The 20,971-nt window shown below is 39.6% G+C and overlaps 1 protein-coding gene across 3 annotated transcripts in view; it reads right to left on the bottom strand.

Moving 5' to 3' along the window:
* The window catches only part of prickle1b (prickle homolog 1b), a 27,170-nt gene extending 6,199 nt beyond the window's left edge, over window positions 1-20,971 (bottom strand). Inside the window, exons 1-3 of one of the 3 annotated variants that reach the window (XM_017414861.3) lie at window positions 20,735-20,971; window positions 1,359-1,556; window positions 617-730 (exon numbers count right to left, since the gene is read on the bottom strand). In XM_017414861.3, the coding sequence (XP_017270350.1) occupies window positions 617-730; window positions 1,359-1,544 (300 nt within the window). In that variant the 5' untranslated portion in view covers window positions 1,545-1,556; window positions 20,735-20,971. Of the gene's footprint in view, window positions 1-616; window positions 731-1,358; window positions 1,557-4,771; window positions 5,259-20,265; window positions 20,526-20,734 lie in introns of those variants that run through there. The other 2 variants (XM_037981172.1, XM_017414860.3) reach the window with 2 other exon arrangements.

Below are 20,971 nucleotides of genomic sequence, written 5' to 3'. Positions count from 1 at the left end.
CCTCTGGTGATAACTCTCCACCATATCTCCCAACGTAAACTCTATTAACCCAGATGTGACAGGGGTGCTGGTTTACAAACCATAAAACTGTTATACACAAGAGGCCGGCATGTGCTTTAATGTCATAAAGAAGTTTTTTTTTTGTCTAGATTAAGGAAAACAGCGATTGTTTCAGCTTAAAAAATAAAAAACACCAGCAAGACTGTTTAGTTTGTTCAGTTGTGGGTTCAGTTAGGTGTCTTTAAAGTTATTTTTTTAAATAATCTCACTGGGCTGTGATGATTGGGGACTAGTTGGAGACACAAAAATGCGGGAACAATAGCCAATATCTTCTTGGAGTCGATTTGAATGACACGTTTGCACAACCTCCCCTGATAAAATTTTGCATCGGCAAAAAAAAAAAAAGATAATTCAGCTCCACCATTCTGGTGTTACAAAAACTAAACTGAGAAGCGTAGTACATGTCCAAGGCTAACAAACAGTAGTTTTGTATTTCAACACTACAGCTAACTTGTGCAATGACCCTTTACTTGTGTTTATTTTCATGTTTCCATATTTCCATGTTTTGTCACTTTTTTCTAATATTTTTCCTATTCTGCTACGAGCGTCTTTCTACCTCGTTGTCATGCGGCGGCAGCTGATAGAGGAGCTGCCGGATCCTGTGCTTCTCTCCGGGACTGTTCACATACGGCACCTTGTCTTCTGGCAGACAGGAGAAGTACATCTGGACCTGGACGTGGAGACACATGCAAGAGTTTGAGAGAATGAGCAAATAAGAAAAATCATCAGGCGTTTTGTCAAGCTGCTTCGAGCAAAACAGACAGATCAGTCTTACAATGTCACCCAGGCATGGCGGTATGTATCCTTCCTTTGTGACTCTTTAGGGCAAACATGTCAATCTGTATCCAGTCACAGGCGCCTGACTGTGAAATCTCTCCACACACAAGGAGACGGCGAGGGACTGTAAATGTTAACGTTTGCCTCGCTTAATTCCCCTTAACTGGATAATTGGAAACCTAGACAGGATGTGTTTGTAGGTGTGCACGTCCATGGACGGAAAACTTATTAAAGTATTTTCTGACTGAGATGGGGTGAATATATCTGTCTTAAATACACACAGATAAATAAAAACTAAATCCACAGGGATCAGCATGTAACACTAATCCGCAAATACAGCATTGTCTGTGCAAATAACCTTATTGTTATGACATGACTCCAATTATGTGTTGATTTTTCCAGACTTCTTATTTTGTGCTGAAACTTTATGGGAAAAAGGTTATGCTTAAGGATATGCTGAATGGCTGAGATTAGGTATGCAGCTTTGGTCAAACGGCACCTTTGTAGAAGAAAAGCCGTACCTGCTCAGGCCTGAGTCCCGGTGGCACCCAGGCGTACTCCTCCAGCGCACATCCAGAGTCGTCATCTGAGGTGGAGCTCCTCTGGAAGCCCACTGACATCTTCCCCATCTTCCCCCCGGCGCGAGCCTCCATGTCTGGCCCTCGAGTTAAAGGGCGCTCCCTTCTGTCGTTGCGCTCCAGGTTCATTGCACTCGAGCGCTGTAAAGAACAGAAATGAAGGATCGAGAACTTATATTAGCATAACTTTTGCCTTTCATTTTTTTAATGTCACTTTTTGCCTCCTTGAATGTTATCCTTTAATTATACACAAATCTCTGCAATTTACCATCGCGCAGCCATTGGCTGGAGTATTGCTGATCTTGGATTTTTTCGCACTTATTGTAAATTCCTCTAGATTTAGTAAAAGCCCGCAATCAGTCAGCTTCTCTACAAGATAAGTGCTTTTATCCTGGCAGTGTTGTAACAGTTTGACATAATGTCTGGAAAAATATGGGAAGAGCAGAGAAAACACAGCGAACAAAGAACAAAGTCGGTTCACAAGGTGAACCTCTTGAGTGAAAGTTAAAAAAAAAAAAAAAGGATCTGGTCCCAGGTTGGCCCATGGAACCAACAGACAAAAAAGGTGAAATAACTAAAAAAAAAAATTAAAATATGCAGTTGCATTGAAAAACTGTCTATTAAATAAACTGCAACAAAATCTATAATTGACTACATCTACTTTGTAATTATATGCTAGGCAAAAGAAAAACAAATCAATATTTAGACATCCATTTTCTGCAACAGCAAACATAGAAAATTTCTCAGTCCATAAACATTTATGGGAACCCACTTTGTTGTTCTTCACATTAGTCAGTCATGTAAAAGGTGCTTTGATAAAACACAACATGGTTGAGTTCAAAGGTCACATTTTCCCAATAAGATGCACTTATTCTTACAGTATGGCGCATTAAAACCTTATTCTGCAATATCTTAAACATTTATTTCAATGTCCTGATGTAAGATGACAACTGAAAGCTGTGAAACTATTCTTCCACATGAATCAGTAACCTTCAAACTACATTTATCCATTCACTAAGCAGCAGCGACACTATTCGGCAGCATCACAAACAGCTTTTTGTTCTCTCTTTACAAGCTGATAACGGCTGGACCCACGCGTGATTGGAGACTCGTCAATCTCGGCCTCGTGTGTCTCCACTTCCCCTTCTCCGGTAGCCTCCTTATCTCTGGACTTTTTATGTTCTCCAGAGCTCTCTCCGCCTGATAACACCACTCAAGGTGTTGAAAAGGCCACTTTCGTCGGCCCCTTCTCTGCTCTGCATCTTTTGTCATGCAGAACCAAACCAGAATGGGGCTTGTTTGGGTAAAAATGCAGACAGAAACTTCACACTCCCACTTTAAACTGTATGTAGAACAGATCTTTTGCATCAGAACAGGTTTTTGGGGGGACATGCAGCTTCTGTTGACCAATAAATAGCAGTAGTGTGAATGCTTGAGTCAGCACTTTTCTTCTTTAGTTTCTTCCATATGGTTTTTGGAACAACTACTTGAGCAAAGTTTCAACTATTTCGCACAATAAAACATCAAAATGTTCATTTTGTTTTGAACATTACAGCTATGAATTTTGGTATTTGTGACTTCTATATTAGATTTTAATTTGACCATTTTTGAGTGGGTCATTCACCCTTTAGCTACTGTTTTGTTATTTTATCTTTTATCTATTTTATCTGTTCTGTTGGTTTTAGGCTTTAGATTTTTTGCAGTTAGTGTTAATTTTCTTTTCTTTTTTTCTTGTTTTAGCTTTTAGTTTAGCTCATTTTAGCTCTTGTTCTGCTCGTTTCAACTTTAACAACTCAGTTTTGGCTTCTTCACCAAAAGGTCATGCTTCGTGCTGACAAAGTTTTTCTACTGGTTAAATTTGACCTTCCAGCAAATATTGCAGCATAAATTTATCACTTGATGAATCTGTCAGGATTCCTCACTTATCTGAAGATGGGATGTCATGTGGGGTCAGCCACTTGTAAGCTGCCATGGGTGAATAATTAAATGTAAATGTAAGAGCAGTCTCACCACGTAGCCAAACCCCAGTAACAAGACGGGGAACATACATTATTAGCATTCCCTCCAATTAGCATACAAGGCTCCAGAACAGCGAATTTGCAGATTAGAAACACAGTTGAAAGTCAACGCTGTGTTCTTATCAAAGGACAAAAAGGAATTTAACTGTCACTTTGTTCTTTAGCAGCTTATTTATCAGGTTTTATGGCCGCAGAGATAATGTTTTCAGGCAGAAGCTTTCCCCCCCCCCTCTTCACTTGTCCCATGTTATCTCATCTAGACTAGTTAGAATCAATAAGCAATGATTTTTTTTTTGTGTGTGACTGATTTTGTACAACTGATTTACTTACTAATGTCATTTATCAACAGTTGATCTCTTGCTTTAGGGAATGCAAGGCCCTTATTTCTTTTAAACGCACTCATCGTTTTATTTCACATAAAACTAATGGAGTAGCTTATTTTTTAAGACTGTGTGACAGTTTTCCTCATCAGAAAATGACAGAAAACCATCAGTCAGTTTCAGAAACACCTCATTACTTCCCTGTGAGGGAACTCGAGCTGCCGCGCGTTCATTCATCACGCTCACAATGTGTGTCTGCCCTTCAGCCTCAGCTCCTGCCTCTCATCCCGCAAGCTCCGGGGAAAAGGTGACTGCGGATTCCTGAGCCAATATACACAGCAACTCACATTTCACCATGTCACCACTTGGCAATAACACAATGGGTGTCTTTGTCAAAAAGCAAAAACAAAAAGTGCACCCACTCGTCCTCGAGACGTCGGCCACACAGTGGAGAGAAGTGACAGGAGGAGGCTAAGGAGGTTAAAAAGGGAAAGTTCTCTTTTTTTCCCTAACAGGAGTCACAACATTAGGTCTGTGTAAACACAGACCACATGTATCCTTCTCCCACTTATCTGAAAGCCCTCAGCAGATTTAAAGAATACTTCCTGAGTGCATCATTTTCTCTGAGCAGAAGGATTTATGTCAAGCTCGAGTTAACTACATTTAAATGTTAAAAGTAAGGAAAAAAATCTATGTTTTCTGAATATCCCAGGATTCACTTGTGGAAAATTATTGAAACATGAAGTTCAAAGACTGAGGTCACTGGTTTTTGATTCCTGGAAAGTGTCATTTTAAGCCCAAATGGAGATCTAACACAGCTGTATTAGGACCACCTGCAAAGACACCAAAATGGTGCGCAGAAACACAATACATAAGAACTACATAAGTTTAAAAAAATGCAGACACACAGGATTGTCCTTATCAAGAGATCTGAGAAGTGGTGGAGGCAATTTCAGCAAGAGGTTAAGAAATGCTGTTTTGAAAATGTAAGAAGCATTTTTACCATCTTTTTTCTTACCTCCAGAAAAAACATCTTTACTTCCACTTTTGCATAAAGTTATATTGACTTGTGCAGTCCTGCGGTCATTCAGCTCTCCCACTCTGCATATCTGCAGCAGATCCACGCTCTCTAATCAGATCCAGATCAGTCAGGAAGCGTCCCTCCCTCTCCTCTCCAGACAGCTTTTGAAAGTTCAGCTATATGGAGCGTCTAAGAAAGCAAACGTTCAGCAGCATAAAAAAAAGGGGGCCTGTTTGGCAAGACAAACATTTTCGAGTCCCAAAAAAGCGAGCAGGGAGGGCAGTGAGCTGATGTTTCTATCTGATCCCTCTGAGAGAGTGTGTGTGCTCCTGGGGGCAGCTAAGCCTTGTCAGCCCCTCCCTCATTCCTCCCCTGCAGAACAAATCGCCTGCCACTGCACTTCAATCTCACACACACACACACTTAAGAGTCAACACCCCCCTCAACCATCTCCATATCCCTTCCTCCACCAGTGCGACACCAAGCTCTCCAGCCGGAACCCCACTTGGCTGCAAGATTCTTAACAGCCAGACAACTTTTTTTTTTTTTTTTTTGTTTCCCCCATGAAATGCTTAGTTCTACAATCTAACCCACTCTTGACTTTTATCCTTCCAGGTTAAATGTTTAAAGTTGCATTGGAAGATGTCCCTCTGTTTAAAGGGAAGCAAAACCAGTTTAACAACAAAAAGGCAAATAATGCTTTTTTGGGGCATAAAAAGTGCTTGGATTATTTCATTATAAATGCCATTTGATAAGGGATGACAAAGGGATTTACAAGGCTAAAGATAAAGCATATTTTGCTACTTTTTTGAGACAAATTAAGTTGAGCTTATACGAGAAAAATGTTGGCCACTAGAGGCAGTAGATACCAGCAAAAAATATGACCAACTTGATCGCCAGTTTGTTTTTTTCAAACAAAATTTAGTGCGGAAAATGTAATAACCTTCAGAAACCAGCACTGTATAAACACTACAGCTGGAATGACTCTCCACATTTTAGAATAACTTCACATGCAAATCACTTAATGTTGCATAATTTTATTCTACAAAATCAGTGAGCTAATTTCTGTTTTTATATCCTTGAACTTGTAACAACAAACTAAACTAATAAATAAAAAACAACAAATTCGAGCAACAGTAAACCAGCAACACACACGTTTTCATATTAGCTTAGCTAGTTGCTAACTTTGTCTGTCTGCTACAAAACCAAAACAATTGAATAAAGGAACAAATAATTTCAATAAGACTAAAACTTAACAATAACTGACTTTTGCACATATTCAAAATGTCCAATTTGTTTTAAACTATTTAGTAAAGTTCCCTTTAAATGCTTTGAGCTAGTTTCTAACTTTGTCTGCCAGAAAACCAAAACAATAAAAGGAGTAAATCACTTTAGTAAAGCAAATGAAATATGCTTTGTGACATTTTTTTATATATCTTATTTAAATTGACTGAAATGTTAGTTAAGTCTTTTTTGCAACAGTCTCCCTCTGTGCTTGAGGTTTTGAAGGATTTAAAAGCAGCTCTTCTGTATCTTGTTGGCGTTTCTTGGGTTAAATATTAAACTAACTTCCTCTCAAGTCGGTCTCATCCATCTCATGATGTTCTCATGCAGGGGACCTGTCTGCTCGCCCCCTCGCAGACATCACCCTCGCCTTTTCTCTTTTGGAGTTCTGAATAGGTGAGAGGCGCGGGGTGCCCCGTTTTCATCTCTCACTTTGGGCGATCACAATGATAGTATTGTCACAGAACACTTCACTTCAAGAAATTCAACAATGCAGCAGATGTAAGCGCTAAAAGGAAAACGATCCAAAGCTCAAACAGCGATAAAATATAAAACGCTTCCAAAGATGAGCGTAAAAATACAGCAGGAGAGACATCTACTCCCAAAACAAGCTTACTCGCTGAATATGGATGTTTGTTGTGATTATTTAAACAAGGTCCGCACCATTAATCATTGTGAAAGGCTGAAAAGCAGCAACAGCTTCATTTAAGGAGGCAAAAGATGAGAAATGAGTTTACTCAATTGTCCCTTAAACAAAGATGCCCTCTCCTCTGACAACCCCACTAAGTCAACTTGCAGACAGGGTTTCAGAGCTGTTTGTCACATGCCAGATAACCTGCTGCAAATGAGAAATGGCCCAGCTGGATAATTAGCTTAGACGGGTGAGAGGAAAAGAGACGAGACTTTCTGCATTTTACCTACACAATCTTCTTTCCTTACATACCAGGTCACATTTGAAATGGGGAGAGGAGCTTGGCAGGCCTGTTGAGAGCTCAAAACTTTTTAGAAAACTCTTCCAGGGACGAGGCAGTGCTGTGTGCCAACCTCAGAAAGACGTGCATTGACTTTCCTCAGATATTGATCTGGCTCTGCATTTCAGAAGCGCCGCGGATCTCATTCAGGAAGACGAGCAGAGAGGCGAACCTCCGTTTGCCTGACAGACAAGTACTTAATTCAGATAATGAAAACAGGCAACGAGTGGGTGAGGAATGCTCCCGCGTGAATAGAGGACAGGACCGAAGATGAGTGGCTTTTTTTTTTTTATTTGAAGACAATAGGCAGAAATCATCCTTTCAGACTGGGCCTGGGCTTGTGGCCAGAGACCTACGGTTCTTTAGAAAACACAACTGACCTTGCCATTTCTTTGGCTTCCTCCTAAATGAGAAAACAGGGTGTGACAAAAAAAAGGTATTTTAAAAAGGGATAGATTGTCAGTAATGGTCAAAGAACCTTATCAGTCAGGGTGGGAATTAGAAGGTTTTTCACAATAAAATATGATATGCAATAAAATAATGTTGCAACACAGCAAATCTATGATATTCAACACACTGATAACAACCCTAGGATGATATGCAACAATAATTGTTTGACATAAAATGCCTAAAAACAGTTTAAGTGCTTGGATATCTCATAGTCTTGTTGCCGTCTGCGACCATCCCTTTGTTAGTTACTTTTTCTTCTTTGACTGGATAATTTCTGGTCAAGCTTTTTTAGTGAGATTAAAAAAAAAATAATAATAATTTCCCCCCTATTCAGCAGATCTCTAAAAATTCAGTCAGTCTTGGCTTTAAAATATTATTACCCTGTAACAATTTGTCTTATGAGTAGGATTTTCTTAGTTTTGTGTCATCATAAGATATGTGTAGGCATTCTGGAAAACTTTTGTGCATATATGCTAAACAGATGATTCCCCGGTTTCATTCAGATGTCTTGGACTGATGAGCAGAAACTTACTAATGGGAAGTTTATGCAGTGACCTGTGACCTAAGTGTTCAGTTTATGTGCTCTAATGATTGAAATCCCAAGCAGATGGGAAGTCTTTCCAACAGGAAAATTAGAAATGCTATCACAATTACTCGACCCTGGTAAAAAGGTTGAATTATCCCTACCTTTAAAGCAGAAACCTTTACAGACATTAGGGGAAAATAATCAGACTGAAACAAATAGATTAACTTTTGAAGTCCTAATTCTTTTACACACTTTTGGTTGCTATTCGAAGGATGTACCTGGACAATATCAGCTAAAAAGAGTAGTTTAATCGTAAATTTGGTAAAGTCAGAAAACATTCAGACAAATCCTTTGATTAACTTCCCTGAACAACTCTTTTAATCAGTTTTCTTTTCTTGGCAAACGCCTTAAACTGGCAGTTCAGACAAGGTCTAGTTCCTTTTTCTGCTCTTGAAATCCTAGTCTAAACTACACACTGAGGACACCCACGCTTACATACACCTCCTGGCTACACATTTTATGTCCTGGAACAGAGCTTGGCTGCTAATTTGGCCTTTTCTAAATATGTATTGTGAAGGGGAGATTTACTAAGCAAACACTGCAGTTTTACAGCTTCGTGTTCTGTTTTTTTTTATGCTTGACGGTCATTCACACCTGGAATTTGTCAGCAGTATTTCAACCCCAGGAGGCAAAAAGCGGTTCACCTTGTCTTTGAAAACGGGTGTTATGGACGTCCCTTTGGTTGCTGAAAACAAAAAACTCGCTGAGGACAGTGACATGTCTCGGCACGCTGCGGGGCAGTTTGTCATAAAAGCACAAGTCAGACAGAAAACAGAGACCATTCCTGCTGTTAGAACAGCGTAAAGCGCAAAGATGTGATAAAATATGCAAAACAAAAATATGAAATGGCTTCAACTGACAAGTCTCACACCCCTAAATTCAGACAAACTTGTGGAATGTGGATTTCAAGTTCAAATGTATTAATCTATTGTCCTTAAACACCACACAGCAGTTATATGTACTTGTTCGTCTGTCTTTTAGCAAAATATCTCACGAACAGTTTTGAAATAAATTCTTAGAAATGAATCATTTGGTTGACACCTACAGCTGATCAACTTTGGGACCACAACTAAGCAACGCCAGGAAACACAATAATGGATATAGCGCAGCCAATTTTACAGACAATCAGCTCAAATTTGGTGTGGTCGTAGCTGAAATTCATTCCCAACACATACATTGAGCACAAACAAATCACACAAGATCTTATGCCTACTGTTTTCAAGATTTGACCATTACAGCTATTACTCCGTCTTTACTCAACGCAAAAAGATCCTAGTTTCAAGCTCTGGCATGACAGGCAGCAGGTGACATGCCTTTAATTTGAACAATTGTTACTTTGTAAGCAACATCAAACATCAAACCAAATTTATACACAATACTTTTATCTGAGAAGTAAAACCATATCTGTATTTAGACTGTATTTTTTCTGATTCCTCTCAGCCTCATTTCATCCAGCACAAGTGATTTTCACAATGGTTGACAAACAGCTTACACAGATCGTATTCACATGAAAAAAAAAAGCTTGGAGCAACGTCTCAATTCACATCCACTTCGACTCCACCATCCAAGCCTTTTCAGCCCCTTTTCATGCTGACAGACACCTCTCAGCAGCCTTTCACGCCAGGAAACGGATCTTTAGCCCTCGCTAACAAGGCCCACCGGCTCGACTTGCTGTTGCCGCTGCTCGCCAGGTCTGCGGAGGTGCTCCTCAGTCATCCCTGCCAGGTCAGTATTAACATTACTTGACCCGCAGCATCCAGGTGTAATTTAAGTTTTGAGTCATAAAACACTCTGCTGAGATTTGTAAACCACTACAGGGTGTTACCTGCACACCTCTGGAGCAACAGAAGTAGCTATAAAAACACTATAAAATCCAGGAAATTGTAAACTGTGAAGGGACCAAGGATGGGGATTAGGGTGGAAAGTTTTAAATTCAACTTCTTCATTTCAGACACTAATACTTTTTCATACTGTATAAAACCCTCTATATAAAACTAACACGAACTGCTTTGGGCCACAGCCATCCTTACATCTTTGAAGTACCATCGATATGTTCGGTAATACTGGACCGAATGTCCCTGCCTTCTCTTGTTGTTGGGAGTCATAACCAGCAGGACCATTTATGAGAGCTGCCATGTTGGATTTGTGGGACCAGGATGTGGGGCTTTAAGTCCTCACACACAATCATAGAGACCTAAAAATTATACTGGAACAATCCTTTGGGGACGCTTTCCTTACATGTCGATGTAACGGAGACTTGTAAAAAACAGGGGATGTAGAGACTGTTACTTCCAAAATAAACTTTCAAAGAAGGCACAAACAGAATAAGCATTTATTGTAACTGAGCCAAGCTGTCAAAACTCTCCATACAGAATATCACCTGTACCAGTTTGAGAACCGCCAGGTACCTCCACCAACAACACGTGCAGCAATAAAAGCTCCCATTCGATAGATAGTGCCAAACACAACAAACAGAATGGAACAAAAAGGATGCTTGTTTTGAGGAAATGCTGTGGAAGATTTTTTTTTTCAAATCAAATCAAATCAAATCTTGAAACGCCACCTTTACAGGTTTGTGTAGATGTCCAAAATTCAACTTTTTAGAAAAAAAAATTATGTCATAGCCCTGCCTCAGTTTTAACATATGACCTGAGGGCGTTCACTCGTTCTTCTGCTTGTGTTTACATTTTGCACCCAGCGAGCAAGCTTTACGCTCCATGCCTTGTTTCCTGCTCTTGGTGGCAGCGTTACAGCACCACACACAGGCCTGGCATAGTTACTACAGTGTTTTGGGTCAATTTGAGGTGTTTTCGTGTGATTAAGCTTTTCTATTAACAATGGCGCGTTTACAATGATATGTTTATATATGACAAAAAACATATTTTGGTAAAACAGTGTTTCTTTGTGGACATAGTTTTGTTGAAACAACAGTACAGAGGCTTATCACTTAAATATTGCAATTATTGTTAGTAATGTAGTAGAATGAATATTGTTTAGACAAAAAATTCCGTAACTAATGCAATCCTTGTTTTGGATATCTAAGTAGGTAAAAAAAGAAATCCTGTCAAGTTTATTTGTTTGATGCAAACATGTACCTGAGCACCAGTTTGCTGTGAGGTAATTAAGAGAGAAGCAAAAATAGGCAGTTATGTAAAATAGATTAAATATAAATCTTTAAACTTTAGGGAGCTATAGAAAACTGGTCTTTTTATTGCCCTGTGTGTGTATTGGAAACTGGGAATAAGGAGCAAAGAGAATCTTGTGCATCTTATCCACCTCTAATTTGATATTGTTAAGTGATGCATTCCTTCTTTAATAAAAGCCAGAGGACATTTTAACCGCAGCTTTGAAAGGACTGTGTGTGTGTGGTGGTGGTGGGGTGGGGGTGTCTGTGTGTGGTTTTGGAGCAGTTTGATGAAATGCAATCTCATTGCCTTGTATACAAACTCCAGTCTAAAAATGAAGCCCCGTAGAGCAGAAAGCTCAGGCTAACTTCATGATTAGATGACTGGTGTAAAGTCTAACACTTCTTCTAATCTCAAGAAATAAAACTGAAATGTTGCAATTTTCAGTAAAAGTCATAACAAAACTGCCATGGTTCCACATATTCAAAACAGACAGATGCCAACAAATGATAAGAAACCCGTTTATCTTGTTCATTTAGACAAGAGAAGGGGGAAGAAAAATGGCACTCACCTGTCAAAAGTGAACTCGTTTTTATTTTTACTGGCCTAAAGATTACTCTCGTTTTAACGGAGAATGATGACTCATTATTTATTTGTGTTGCTTTTTAGTCTGTGTAACGCTGCAAGCATCCATATGAGTGATTAACATCGTGTCACCTTTTGGCCAAAAGAAACAGGGCTTTTAATGAGCTGTGCCACTCAACGCAGCTCCAAAATCCCTTTTTTTTGAAAAAACAAAATGCAGCTTAACCTGATGAAACATCATGCAAGTCAAACGACAGTATTGCATCATGTTTAGGATGGGAAAGCGGTGCCATTTTGTGTACGAGTTTGTGTAAATCCCTTATGACTTTCTTTTTTTTTTTTTTTTTTTTTTTTATAAAAGACATACAGGCCACAGAGTTCTGGGGATTGTGTACACAGAGTCTTAATGATGGAACCCCCGGAAGGATGGTGGATCAGTCAAGCGGAGCAGACAAGCACACACTTATACATACACACAGAACCCATCTGTGTATTACACAACCCTCCCTTTCCCATAATTTTGCATTAGAAATACAATGAGAGCTGGGAAAGGCGAGTCTGATTGAATTTGTAACCCCGGGCACTTTGTCACACTCTGGCTACAGTTTGGTCCACAGTACTAACGACAAGCAAGGTGTCAGGGAAAGGTGTGTAAAATCATTTCACAGGTGGGTGACCCCCCCCTACACACACACCTTTAGGCTCCATCTACACTCTGGATATTGTTTAAACTGATGTTTTGTCCTGCTATAAGCCTACATTTCTTTTCTCCATCCACATAATTTTAACTAAATTGCTGACTTACCCATGCTGCTCCACTAGGTGGCGCGAACATCCACATATGAAATACAACTTAAAAAATGTTTTTACAATTTTTTTTCTTGCATATAGTTTACAGTTTCCTCTAGGTTCTTAACTATTTCAGCACACAATTAAAGTTTAGCGAGACGTGTAGAAAAAACAAATTATCTGACTGAGTTTGTGATTCCAAGTGAAATTTCCCACATTTTCTTGCAATCTTCTGTCAAACTAGTCCCCAACAGTTGCAGCCCAGTAAAATACTACCTCTGGCTTGGCCAAAAATTATTCCAAAACATTTGTGGTTTGTATTTTTCTTTGATATTCCAATTAATTAACCATTTCAACACACAAAGTTTAACAGACCGCTACGTCATCGTTTCTGAGAAGCTCCATAGTTCCATTCCACGTGTATCTACCAAAAAACAAACCAAGAGAAATTTTGAAAGGAGCTAAAATGCTGAGTGATGCGAGCTCTGTATAGATGCTACAAGGGTGACAGATACCAAAGCTATGTGTTATATGAAAACTGCTTTGAGCACAGGGCTTAAATTAGCTCAGAATGACAATAAAAGTAGCGTGACTAGCCGTTTCACGGGGTGTTTTTGTCTTCCTCCTCTCACCGGGTCTGTGGATGATTTTTGCCTCAGCCTCTATTGGCATTCCACACCGACCCTCTAGTAAAGGGCTGGAGTTTCACCAGTAAACAGATGAACCGTTTGTTGGGCTCGCTGTGTAACTTTGGAGCCTGTCTCACCCCCTCTCCCTGCAAACCCCCACCTCTCACACAGGCATATCCTCAGTTGGCCTCCCTCTTATTTCAGACCCACCTGACAGTTCTGACTCAAACCTTATGAGCGTACTATCTGTCCCGCCCGATGACAGACTTTTCTCTTGAAACACACACACTGAAAACTAATCTTTAACAGATGGGACACAATTAGGACAGGAAGTAGTATTTGTTCCTGTCTGAACAAATACAACAGAGTTTCAACCAAATTCTAAGCCAAGTCTGAACAGGGATACGATGTGCACGTATTACTAAAATATATAAACTATCCATCCACAACAGATGATTGAGGCAGTGAGGAAAACATGCAAGCCAGTTGTAACCGACACATGCAAAGTATCGCGTAAACAAAAACACATGCAAACCCGCAAATGTGCATCCAACACTAGCACAGGAATGGGGCCCCACATGCTGTATTTCATGGGTGGCCGGTTGGAGATAATGAGTCCCTTTGCCCCTGCTTTATGGTTGGGGTTTTGAGATTATTTGTGCGAACAGCTCAAACATTAATTTACCACCTCATTAATGCAAGCGGTCATTGAACCTACTTTTCGCAGTCAAAACGCAAACAAACAAAAACAAAATCATCTCACGGCAATAAAACAGAGATGAGAGTCAAATCACTGTTTATAGAGGTTTTGCGACACGTCCTTGGAAAGTCCCGAGCTTGCATATCTGATGTCGTTATCTTCAAGCTTTCACTTGATTCCCCCCTCCTTTCTTTGTAGTTTTTCCACAAATCCTTCAACCATGTATGGATTTGGCAAAAAGAGAAAAAAGGTAAATGATACAAAGATATATGACATATAAGAAAAAAATCACTAAGTTGATGAATGTCATTTTGGGAAATATACATATTTGTTTTGCAAAAACCTACTTTTTTGGCCACTTGGGGGCAGCACATGGTGTCTGAAAATAATACAGACATATTAACATTTTATGCTTGCAAACTATTCTCCAGAAACCATAGTATTATTCCCCATTTACTTGCATCCACATAGTGCACACTACTACATACATTTGTTTATCTATGGAAACAGATGCAGTGACTTAAATAGATCAACAATGATGACATCCATTAAAGATCTGCTTATTTTTTTATGGAATTTTGATGCATTGTCATGTATTTCAATTTATTGACTAAAGTATGCAAACCATGGTAAGGGTTAGGGTTAACCATGGTCAATGTGTACCTTTAACACACTGCAAGAAGCAGTGTGTTTTGAAGGTGGGCAACTTCAGGTTAGGTACTTTTGAGAAGCTCAGAAAGAATTTTTGGCAGAACTCAACTTAAAAATAGGTGCATTTTGATAAAAAAAACACTTTTCATTGGAAGTCACCATCGACAATGCCAAATAAGATTGTGGTGACGTGTGTTTATAATACGCTACAGAACTGTCATGGAAAATAAATGATCTCATTCCGATGAACTTTTATGATACATGTTGCAGGCTCTGACAAAGACTGGTATCTTTGTGTGACATCTGCGTTTAGAAGCAATCAATCAAGTCAAATTTTGCTCAGTATTTTTGACATTAAATTAATAAATAAACAGAGGTGTAAAAGATTTGTGATTTTAGCTCTTGTTTGGAAAAAAAAACCTTGCAATCGTTGAGCAGCTTTTGGCAAATTTGGTGAAAATCTTGTAATTTTCCCCACCCTCAATTACACCGTATTTATCACACTAGACCATTTCCTAACTCCGGGTGGCATCAGATTGGAGGGAGCCATTTCCCCTCTGAATGAATTAAGCTGGTTTCTCCTTTGGGACAATGTGAGCCAACATGGAGACCCGGTGACAGACGGGGCAAAACTCAAGAGACTTCTGGAGAGACAGGCGACCACCCAACGTAATACTAGTTACATTTTTTTGTCTCCCTAAATTTGTCAAACTTACAGTGCTGCAGATGTCTTTGCAATCATGCCAGCTCCAGTTTAGAGAACAATCATTATCTCAGAGTGGATTCATGAGAGCACGCAGCACCATCTGCGTATTTCAAGGTGAAACGGTGAAAGAGAAGAGAGAAAGACAGAAATTCAGTAAAAGAAGGGAAAAGAACAGATTGTTCTTGATTAGACCTGACTCGAGACATTCGGCACAAGAGTTTGTCTTTGCCTCAAGAGGAAAATGTCTAACACATGAGACTAATTTAAGGAGGGAAGGCAGAAGCTAAGTCAGGCTCTCATCCCAGAATAGTACAATCGTTTGTCTGTATATTGGCTTAATAACAGCTTTCTGCAGAGTCATGCCAAGAGTTTTATTCCAATTACTGTCTCACTGCTGCATGTGAAGCTTCTACCTCCCTAAAGAGTCAGCCTTCACTAACAGCAAGATCCCATTTGGCTCTATGCATCCCGATGAGTTTTAAAGAGGATGAAAACTCAACACTGGCAAACATCAAACTGAAACACAATCAAGTAAACTAAAAATTAAGCAGTCCTACTCCACAACAGCAGTATTGTAGCACTCATCACCCCTCATCAAATCTGTTTTATCTTTTTCTCCCTCAATCAAAAACAAACGGAAAGCTATGGTTTGTATTCCACCTCAGGGTGGTCATTTGACTCGGAATAATTATGTGGTTGTTGCTCCTATACGGCGCTTTGCTCCTATCTTTACCTTTGACTTGAGCTTTAAAGCTTTTTAATTATTATCATCTAATAATCATCACCCATAATGTCTCCATATTTGCTGGTAGTGTCTGGGCAGGCGTGTGTTTCTAAACACGAGTGTGGCTTTAATCATCATCAAATGGAGCTGTGTGTATAGGTAATTAAGTTGGTGCCAAATTGACTCTCACTCGGAGGCACGAGTCGACAACGCTTAGCAACATCACAGTTTTGCATTGCTCAGTAAGCGCTGCGGGCGACTAGATCTCAGCTCGGCTGCAAGTTTTGACACAGAATTGAGTGCAACTTCTTCTGCAGAGTCCATTACTCAAGTGTCTCATAGTCCTCTTAAGCCTCGGATTACTTTTCCTACCCACAAGCTGACCATAATACCAGGTTTGTGGAGCCAGTGCGGCCTGAAGGGTTTGGTCTGAAACCACTCAATGAGCGCAGGGATCATGATAAGTGTTTGTACATGAAGGACTGCTGACCCAGCCCCCCCACACACATGAAAGACATGACCAAGATTGATGCCCGGTGGGCATTTCAGTCACATCGTAAAATAAAAGCCAAAGAAAAAGTGTTTAAATTAAGGAGGCACAACTGATTATATCTTTAAGAATTATTCACTCTTTTTACTGTGGTGTTATAGGAAGTAAAAATCATTATTTTTTCTGTTTTCTGTTTCTTGATAAACTATAAAGCTTTAAAAGTTTTGAAAAGAAATAGTTAAAAGTCTCATAACGATTGCTCAGCAGTCCGAACATTTTGAAGGTAACTGAAAATGCACAACTAATAAGTTTGGTTTTAAGTGGATCTTTTTTTTACCTTAAAGTGTATGAGCCTTAACTATTTGAGGAAAGAAATTCTTCTCTGATCACTGGCCTCTTTCTGGTCCTTCACTGTTTGGCTCTTCCTGCATGTGACTACAGGGGAGAGCTGCAGGGGTGTGTGTGTATGTGTGTGTGAGCATGTTTTTAAAGGATGTGTTTTCTGAGGTCTGGAATGATTTAAACACTCGATTAATTCCAGTATGATAGAACAAACCCTCCTGTGTGTACACATGTTCTTAGGCTCAAAGGGAGGTGTACACACAGAACAGTGTTGACTTACTAATACATGGTTTTCACATTTTAGGTACATATAGAAGCATACACAAGCTTCCAGTTTGGGCTCATGCTCCCTATTAGTTCCACTTATTTAATTTAATGCCATTCATTGAGTTTAATTCTGACCAGATTGACGAGCTAATGGCTAGTCTACGCTGGGTCAAGACCAAAGTGGATTTCTTCTGCTTTAAGGCAACTCAAAAATCAAAAAGTTCAGAGTGGTTTATTCAAACCCTATTTTAAAACCGTTTCAATCCTTGTCTGATCTGAGCTACCCCTTTAATAGTTTTGCTCTGTTACCTTCTATCTATATCTTTAATTTTCTTTGAGACCTTTTGGACTTAATTTCTGTGTGAAAAACGGCACATCTTGAACTCTTTGAACAGTGTTACTGCTGCGATCGGACAACGCATTCTCACAGAGGAGCCAGTTGCTCTTAATCAAGAACACCCTTGGTCGCTGAGTATAAAACAGTTTTCCAGGACAGCGTCCAACAATATCAAAACAAACTCCGAGCTGGATTTCCTCTCTGGTGCTCAGGGTAGCACAGGAAAAAAAAAATGGATAAAACAGGAATCTGCTCTAAAAAGATTAAACTAAAAATAGTCCAGAAACTGAATGTTATTAAGAGTGTCGTAACAAGAATTTAACGATGCCTTCCTAAGTAATTTTGTCTACAGTCACACTTATCTATTCACTCTTTGAAGTATGAAGGCTAATCATCGCATCTTAAGATCTGCTTCACATCCTCCTCTCCTCTCTTCCCCTCCCCACACTGACATCTTTAAACAAAATAAACCTTTCCATCCAGAATGTAATTATTTAAGCCAGTAAAACATCTTGTCCCATTATGTACACAAAAGGCCTCTAATTGTGTTGACTTTTGAGAGGTTTTGGCAAGAACGAGAAGCAAAGTCTGATAACAATCTGATGTTTGTACTGGTGAACATAAGACTGCAGCTGACATCTAATTCGTGGATTAAAACGTTGACATGGATCACATTATTTCTTTGCCGGAGCTTGCCAACAGTGCCAATGATACCCAGACTGAGCAGTCTTCAACCTGAGTAAAAGATTTTAAAAAAGTATTCTTGATATATGTCTGACTCAAAAAAAAGGTTAAAAACAAAAACAACTGGACTTCTATTCTAAAGCTTTTCTATTTCGCTTCTCATCCGAGGAGCTTTCTTAATTCTGTAAGCTTTATCACTATTGCATCAACTTTTGCTAGATTTTTTTCCCTTCCATCCATCTTAAGGCTTTCAAATGGATTTCCAAAACCACAAAAGCAAAGCCATTTAGATCTTGCTTATGCACAGGCTATCAAATTTAAATTATTTTTGAAGTTTGATTTTGACACTTTTGCCTGCAGTTTCACACTCCAGTCCAGAAGGTGGCAACAATGTGCTGATTAATGGAATGACTTGTCCCTGTGGTGCTTGAATGATAAAATATCAAAATATGGACTGTGCTGATCTTATCAAACATTAGTCCTGTCCACGTGGAAATGCAGTTTTTCTAAAACAAACTTTTCATTTGTCATTTCTAAAAATATCTTTACAAACGCAACACTGTTTCAAGAAATGTCTTCGTCCACATGGAAACACAGAAAACAGCCCAAAACACTGTAGTAACTATGCCAGCCCTGTATGTGCAGCTGTAAAACTACCACAAATATGGATATATTTATTTAAAAACACAACAAATATTACTTAACTTAAAACAAATGCATTTTTAACAACCCTTAGAGAAACTGGTGCACCTAATAATATATGGAAGAGCATTCTTGCTTAAACCAAAACAACAACAAATAAAAACAAAAAAGTTCAATTGTTGGCTGCTACATCCTCATTTTCCTACTTGGTAAATGCTTAGGTATGTACAAGCATGGCAGATTGACAATTTGTAAAAAGTGGAAAATATCGGTCAATTATAATTGATCGGCTAATTAATCAATTTATCTCTAGACGCATGGTTAAAACCACAAGCGTTTCTGTGCGGATGACCAGTATTCCCTCAAAACAAAGGTCTTTGTGCTTTTCCTCCTGCTCATAGTTGCACTCAGTCTTTTCTTCTTGTTGTTGTTGTTGCTGTGCTATCATGTGTTGTTAGCAAGTTGTCCCAAAATTCTGGGCTGCACAAGTCTGAGCATCATCAGACCAACCATACTGAAGCAAACTGGTAAAGATGACAAAGTTTACATCACGCAGGCTACCCCTAAGCAACTACTGCTTCCTACTGCACATTTAAAAGAGCATTCAATATGTATGTTTCTATATAACAGTAGTTAAACACTTGCTTCCTTTAAGCATAAACATAAGCTACTATAATTGGTATTAAAAAAAGTCTGTTTGGCATCTATTAGCGGCAACCAATGTTCCATCCCGCAGAAGGCAGTTTAGCCAAATATCCCTCTCATTTCAGCAACTGCTTAACTTCAGTCTCCCATGAGGTCCAAATGGCTAACCAATTAACAGCAGCTTAACTCCCGAGTCCAAACACCTATCATATACACAGACACACACACACATGAGTGTATGCATGGACACATAAGCAGTGACAGATGTGCAGAAGCTCAGGAAAACACACATGCATGCATGAACACAAGCATTTAAAGTAATGGACACCCAGAACCACAAGGAATTACATCCAGTACCACACACAGACAAGGACACACACACGCACACACAGATACATACTCATTAACAAAGGCTTAGCATTGCAGAGAGTGTATACCCCCAGCAAAGTCTGTCTGACTGGCCTCCCACAGAGGGGGAAATACACCTCAGTCACCTGATCCAGACTGTTCTGATCCTGGATCAGCGAATGCAGTTTTTAAATTAAACAGGAGGCTTTGAATGTCTAATAAAAACAAAATTAAATTGGCAAAGATTTACAAAACAGATACTTGATTACAGAACATTTCTTTAGAAATACAGGAAACATGAGCCCCCTTCCCTATTAAAAATCCCCACAAACGTCTCTCACCACTAGGTGCCACCACTGGATTCTTTTCGGATCACAGCAAAGTTTATTCTCGCACTTAGTACTGAACCACTTTTCTGTCTCTGTTTCATCCAGTTTCCAGAGATTTCACAGTGAGGGGAAAAAAAAGATTTAAGTCTGCAGTGAAACTGAGAAAACACCGTTTAGTGTGGTTTTAAGTGATGTGGCTCCACTGACCTCGCAATGTTTCTGCGGATCTGGAATGTGGTCTATCAGCACTGATGGCTTCAAAAGACACCGAGAGTATTCCCAAAGAGAGGAGGAGAGGAGGGGGGGAGAGAGACTGAGCGAGCCCACCTGAGTGACAGGCAACAGCTGAGTCCACACATCTGGAAACCCCAAAATGCAACCCTCCATTAAGTCGGTGCGTCTTTACGCACACGCAAAGTTAAAACTCCCCCACCATCTCACTCTTTTTCTCCCTTCTGCTCCAGGGGAAAATGTGTGAAAACCTTCTTGAAGTGTTTTCTTCTTGTTTGCTTCGTTGCGTCTGGCAGTTCAGTTTTAAACAAATCTGAGCGCAAATGCGTCACAAGTTCCAAAAGACGCACGAATCCAACCTCTTATAGTCTCTTGAACAGCAAAGTGACTTTTAGAATCACTTCTTTAGTTTATATTTGTAAGGATAAATAGTTTAAACTCTTACCTAGAAGCAAATAACTCGGTGCAAGAGGAGGCGGTTCGGATAGTCCGTTAATAAAGGTAGAAAAAGGACCACTGTGGACGCATCCGGGCTGACCGAGGCCGACAAAAACTAAGACGGACTCGTTCTGAAGTCCTACAAGAAAAAAGAGCTCAGTGATGGGGCATTTCAGTGCATGACCGTGGAAAGAGTCGGACTGGAGACAGAGTGAGGGGAGCTCACCAGTGCAGAGCGATGCGC

The sequence above is a fragment of the Kryptolebias marmoratus genome, linkage group LG18, assembly GCF_001649575.2.
Source record: "Kryptolebias marmoratus isolate JLee-2015 linkage group LG18, ASM164957v2, whole genome shotgun sequence".
Taxonomy (NCBI): domain Eukaryota; kingdom Metazoa; phylum Chordata; class Actinopteri; order Cyprinodontiformes; family Rivulidae; genus Kryptolebias; species Kryptolebias marmoratus.
The sequence above is the reverse complement of the archived record's forward strand: the minus strand, read 5'-3'. Positions and strand labels throughout refer to the sequence as shown.